The sequence below is a fragment of the Gavialis gangeticus genome, unplaced genomic scaffold (genome assembly GCF_001723915.1).
Source record: "Gavialis gangeticus isolate Ggan-Ray unplaced genomic scaffold, GavGan_comp1, whole genome shotgun sequence".
Taxonomy (NCBI): Eukaryota; Metazoa; Chordata; order Crocodylia; family Gavialidae; genus Gavialis; species Gavialis gangeticus.
In genome coordinates, this window is record NW_017729006.1 from 31,953,296 (window position 1) to 31,959,657 (window position 6,362).

General features: G+C 39.3%; 1 protein-coding gene across 1 annotated transcript in view; it reads left to right on the forward strand.

Annotated features, from left to right (window-relative positions):
* Positions 1 to 6,362, forward strand: part of SUGCT (succinyl-CoA:glutarate-CoA transferase) — a 678,860-nt gene that overhangs the window by 288,065 nt on the left and 384,433 nt on the right. Inside the window, exon 11 of the mRNA XM_019508722.1 lies at positions 4,781 to 4,878. Coding sequence (XP_019364267.1) covers positions 4,781 to 4,878 — 98 coding nt within the window. The remainder of the gene's footprint in view (positions 1 to 4,780; positions 4,879 to 6,362) is intronic.

Consider the following 6,362-nt stretch of genomic DNA (forward strand, 5'->3'; position numbering starts at 1 on the left):
CCCCCCCCCCCCCCCCCCCATGATGGGAAATTTGCTAGTACGAGAGAAACAGCCAAATTTCTTAACAAATGGGATTTGAATGGAAAGCTAAGCAGTTTATCCATCCCTGCTATGAATGAATGTTTGAGGACAAGCTGTAGTAGATTCCAGCTTCTTTTCAGGGTTAGGTTTATTACTCATCCTGTGAAGATGAGGTTTTGAAACCTTACTAGGGGTGTAGATGGCCACAGTAAACAGCTGTGCAAGATGAGTGATATGTTTGCTGCAGCTTTAATTTCAAAGCGTGCTGCTTCTCTAGTCAGCTGTGCAGGACCACTGATGAACTCTACCTAATGCAGTGCCCTTTGAAGTAGAAGCCACAGCAAGCAGTTGAGCAGCTTGTTCTTAATTAAACACCCTGCTGTGAACTACCTATCCCTGCAAGAAAATCTGCTTCTGCTATCCCACTTCAGTCAGGCATAAAGTAGTGCTATGTGAACCTCCTGAAGTGTCAGTTTGAAGGGCATTCCAAAATGTGGTTGTCTATCCCAGCACTTACGAGAATCTTGTTGGGCTGTCGAACCTAAGCGAGTAAGTATTATTTTCCTGGTTTTGGTTGTGTTAGATTAATGCTTTACACTTCTGGATGTGTTGATTTCCAAAGACCTTAAAGACATTATTAAACATAATACCATGAAGTATTCAGGGGCACCCGCACCCTTTGTCTCTGGCCCGCTTAATAGCAACCATAGTGTGCTGAGTCTCTCCCTTCCCAGATTTAGTTGCCCAACTACTTGGCTATTGGAAATAAGAGGGGCTCCATCATCTGCATTTGTGAATACTCGCTTCTGCCCTGAAGCTGGATTTTCAGTGAAAAAGCATTATTTGCAGGAAAAAAACCCTGAAATCTGCTCCACTTTCTACTTTTAAGACAGCTTTATGAGAACTTTATTATAACAAATGGACCTAAAAAGGTGCATGATACAAGCAGTAGATGTTGGAATTACAACTTCCACAGTTAGAAAATGCAGAGGCATACAACCGAGTTAAAAATTCCTTTACTTGAGATAGAGGAAAGAGAGTTCAATTCTTGAGCAAAAGTTCTGCTTGGGTTTTATTCTTAGAATGTTTCTGTCCTTAAAGACACAGACACAGACTGAGGCTAGGATGCCCAGCAACTCAGTAGGAGGCCTAGTTTAAAATCAAATTAAGTGTTATAAAAACTGTTAAAGGCTAAGTTGAACTGGTGGAACTAAAAAACCTAGTAAAGGGGTAGAGGCAATGAATGGGGAGAATTAATAATTACAGGGAAGCCCCAAACACTTAAGAGGCAAGAGGAACCCTCAGTAAATATAGATAACAATTCAAATATTTGAACTAGTATCAAGGAACCTTATTATGAAGGGTCAATGCTTAAAATATGGAACATACGGAAGCTGTTGCCCCTGAAGACATTTGCTATGGGGATGTAACAGCCAACCTAAAGCTGTAAATGATTGCAGACTTTCTGCCAGTACCATATGTTTTGGACAAGTAAGCAGCAAGGAGGGGGAAAAAAGCCAAATTATTTGTTACAGTAGTTTTTCCTGGTTTTGAAAATAAAGAAAATAAATCCTTTTGATATTTGATTAATAGCTGAAGACTTTTTATGACGCCTCTCTATTTTTTATACCCATAGTATAGGCAAAACTCATTTTACAGCGGTCAGCAATTAATAAAGTATGTTCTTAAGTGTGGCTGCTTTGATCTCTAAAACAAGACTCATCTCAAGTGGGCTAATGTGTATAACAAAGGAAAATGTGCACACTTGTGCCTATTTTGAAAAAGACCAGCCCAACATATAAACTCTAAACATCAGTTCTTAGATCTGCATTTTAAATTGGCCAACTGAATTGAACAGATGATTGAAGGTGGTGTTGTGGAGTTTTGGGGGAACCATCTTGATTTCAAAACAATCAGTAAAATAAAATAACTGCACGTAAAAAAAAAATAACAGCTGCCTCATACTTGTTTTGTCATCCATAAAAAAGCGAGAGGAACCTGGCTATGTTTCTATCTGCATAATGTAGGTGGACGTTAATTTAAAAAAAGCCCCTGAAACTGAAATCAGTATAGCATGATGAGGCATTCCCATAAGTTTTAACTGGGTTTGAGAGTAAGACTGATGAACAGTGAAACTATTCCAGTCACAACCTGAAAACTCTATTATGATACACAACAGCAAAGACTTATTTGTATTAATAAAGACAGTGCTTACATAGCCTTGGATTCAAGGGAAAACAGGTCCACTGGCCAGGTTTCTCCCTGGGGGACGTTCGCTGATTTGGTTCCTTTTTTCTCTGAACTTCAGGGAAGTCCAAAGACGCGTGGTTTAATCATGATAATATACTTAAAATGGAGTTTTCCATATTTGGTTGTGCTTTGGCGCTACACCAGTCCTTTTTCATGCAGTGTGAATTTGGTGTTGCTGACAGTTAGTAAGTTGTAGTTGCTTTTTAATCCACAGAGGATATACAGCATGGGCAGCTTTCCTCACATTTTCTAACAGTATGATTCTGATCTAATTTGAAGGGACCACCTGTTGTGACAGTTCATTGTTCATGCCTGCTCTCTTCTTTCTGGGTGAAACCATAGTTCGATAGAATGGAAGTTTTGCTATTAAATTCCATGGAACATGGATTTTACTCTTTGTATTTAGATGGCCGATAAGGCTGCAAGTTATAGCAAGTGCTGATGTTGTTATCAACAGTCATTTACTTGGAAGTGGACCAAGACCACATCCTTGTTCATCCAGCCATGAACTGGTAATGAATTTCATGAAATGGTAATGACTTCAGTCGCTGCCAGTCTGGGGTGAATTAATAGAAACTAAAGGTTAGAGGTCAGATCTAGAGATGTCAGTACCATCCAAGTATCACTTTTGTGATAGTAATAGATGTGAGACTTTGGAAAAGATGCTATATAAATTGTTGCATCTTCGGACAGTGATTGCTTGCAATGGCTATGTGAACTCAGGTTAAGTACAGTAGTGGAATATTGTGTTTGTGAAAGCAAGGCTAATGGAACACAAATCTTGCTGCTCCTTTTAGAGATTTTCTTCTCCTTTACCCTGTTACTAATATGACATAGGAGTTTTTTTATTTAATCTCTTAGAAATTATATCAGCTATTAAAATATGTATTACAAACAAATAGGGGCATCAATAGAGAGATTGTATGGTAGATTTCAGTAGACCATATGTCCTTCTGCCCCATAAATGCCGCTATAAAACTGCCAGACTCTGTCTCCACATTTTAATAGTCATTTTTCAGTCTTAATTCCGCTTTGTCTGTGAATAATAGTAACATTTCTAAGTTGTCGGGTGGGAGTTACTTACAGAAGATATATTTCTCTTGGAGGTTACAACACCATTTTTCTTTATTAATTCTTCATGAGGAAATGATGAGCAGAAAATATGATACCTTGGTAGAAAATCTGTTTCCTTCTTATGGTTCTTGTATTATCCTGAATATTCTTAGGGGTAATGCAGGAGAAGTTAAAGCATATGGAAGATAATTCAAGGCATGATGGAAAGATTGCAAGAATTCACCCAGCCTTTGGACCACTATTCTTTGCTACTCTTCTGTGTGGGTACGAAGCATACTGCCAGGAGCGATCCTGAGCAGTTCAGAGGACAATGTGAGCATGTGACCTTAAGAAGGAGGAGAACTGGAATACACTAGACAGCTAGAAGTAATTAATTGATTTCAGGCTCTTGGCTGCTGATTAATCAGTGGATAGGAGACACCAGAAGCAGACTTCATTGGCTAGAAGGCAGGAGCCACCCAGCCATAAGTCTTGAGCTCCCATGACCACCACACACTGAAGGAAGATAAATTGGATAGTGGTGTTTGGGAACTACCAAGAGAAGGGTGGAAGCACCTAATTGTTGTCCACCCCTGTAATCTTGTAAGTTGTATTACATGTGTGGATGAACATGAATTCAGGATATGATCTAGAGATTGCCCAAACTCAACCACCCCTCAGACCATTGTCCCTTCCTACTCATCCATGTGGGCACCAGTCATACCGTCAGGACATTCCAAGGCTCTTGGCAGGAAGAAAGAGGGGCTTGTGGCACAGGTAGTTCTCTTGTCAGTCCTTCCTATTGACGGTGAAGTCCTGGCAGGGACCATCTCATAATCAAACCTGTGTATGAAGGTGGTGGCAGCAAGAAGGTTTTGGCTTCTTCAAGAAGAATGATGATTGCTATGCAGGGATAGGATCCATCTGAGGAAGTCTGTAAAAACATCTCTGGGCATAATTCAGCTGCACTGGTGGGGAAAGCCTTAAGCTACCCTCTGGGGGAGGGTGAAATAAATACAGTATCTCCCTCTGGATTTTCTGGCTGTATCATAAACCTCAAATATAATTGATATATCTTTGTTGTGATGTATAACTCGGATATAACTTTCTTTCAGTGCTTCATTTGAATGTCTTGCCTCTCCCTCCACCCACAACATAGTAACTTGCAGTCTTTTTAATGTACTGGAATGTATGTAGGACAATAATGAGAATGTTGGCAGTTAACTAGATTTAAGACCAGTTTGTGCTCTTGTCTCTTCTTCTACTTGCTTATGATGCTACATAGGTAACTTCTGTTACTGTCTTTCTTTTTTCATCTTTTTTTAAAAACAATGGTTAACTAAGAGTGTGTCTTGAAAGTTGTCTTATGTCCATATAAATGTCCTTGGCTAAACAAACAGTCTTTATGTTACTGCCAAACATGCTTCTTAATCACCACATTTTTTTTAAAATTTAGATCCTGAATTTGCCTGAAGTCAGTAAAGATTCAAGATATAAGACGAACAAACTCAGAGTGCAGAATAGAAAAGAGCTGATTGAAATATTATCAGCCCGGTAAGTGTATTAAATTGGAAAATATTACTTTAATGCATTAATCAACATAGCATTGTGTATAAACTGTGTCCTCTTTTGCCAAGATTGCCACTTCCTTTTTATCTTTTGGAGTACTTTTTTTAATTTAGGTTACTTATTACTCTTTCAGTCATTATCTGTGGTTGTGTCGTGTGAACAGAAAGATGCTGATTTTTACTTAAAATCCATTTTATTTTTTTCTTTAAAACATATAATTCTATTGTCTCACAAGAAAGATGCCTACTACTACTACTACTAGTATTACTTTTTAACTTTTGTATTTCATTTAGAAGATTTTTAGGTAAGCAAGCAGCTAAGCAGTAGTTTCATGTGCTAAGACCATTTTAACTTACCTTCCATGACTTCCATAACTTGAATCCCAGTTAAGAAGTAAGCATGTTCCACTCTGGACCTGAGGCCCTTGAAGTTTAATTTGCTTCCTTTTGTGACTGGAGTTTAAAGTTTGCCTTGAGGACTGTTCAAGAATCTCCTGCTTTAGATATCTGGAACTGTTCTTTTTTAAGGTTCTCTCTCTCTCTCTCTCTCTCTCCTCTCTGTCTCTCTCTCTTTCCTTGGATACCTCCATGGACAAATTCTTTGTTGTGCTTTTGTAGAAAACGTGTTGACCTAATTGATCTACACCCAGCAGTTAATGGTCAGCTTCCTAAAGAGAATTCTCATAAGATTCCCAAAGAATTTGCAACGTACCCACCCTCCTAGTATGTTTGAGAAGATCTCATGCCTTTGGAGTTGCCCTCTGTTTAGCTGAAGAAGAGGGTTATCATGAAACAGGAGGTACCCAGGACCAGCCATTTGCTTTGTATCCAGTTCTAGATGAGAATGCAAGCTGTATAACCCAGCCCACACATCATTTCAGCATGTCTCAGGACTTGTTTGTGATGAATAGCAGAGGCATTTTGTCTTATTGTTAATAATCCAAAAAAAGTCACGTAATAATTTTGATATTTTAAAGCTGGGGCATGTCAGTTTTTATTTACAAATGAATATTTATTCTCCGTCTTTCAAGCAGCCAATTATTTCTGCACTAGGAAATCTTAAGCCACGTGTTTACTCTTTTTAGTTTATCTAGAAAGGGTAAACTCTTATATAAAGCCTATTTTTCCCAGTTCACATGTAATGTAATTACCTGGAATGCAATCACCTCCTTTTGTATTTCTTTGCACTTGTTGCACTTTGCACAAGTTGGTGCTGGGCCATGTCCTCTTCCACCTTAAGGACTGCTGTGCTCCTTTCTTTCTCACCTGGGCAAATTGGGGCCATGCCACTCACTTCCCCTGTACAGCTGGTTTGGGGTTATGCCATACCCCCTTCTTCTTCATGGGGCTGAGCCATGCGCCTTTTCCTCCTACCCAGCCATGTTGGGGCAGGCCATGCCCCCTTCCTCCTGTGGGTTAAGTTATGCCCACTTAGGGTAGATTGGGGCTGGGTTATGCCCCCTTCTCCCT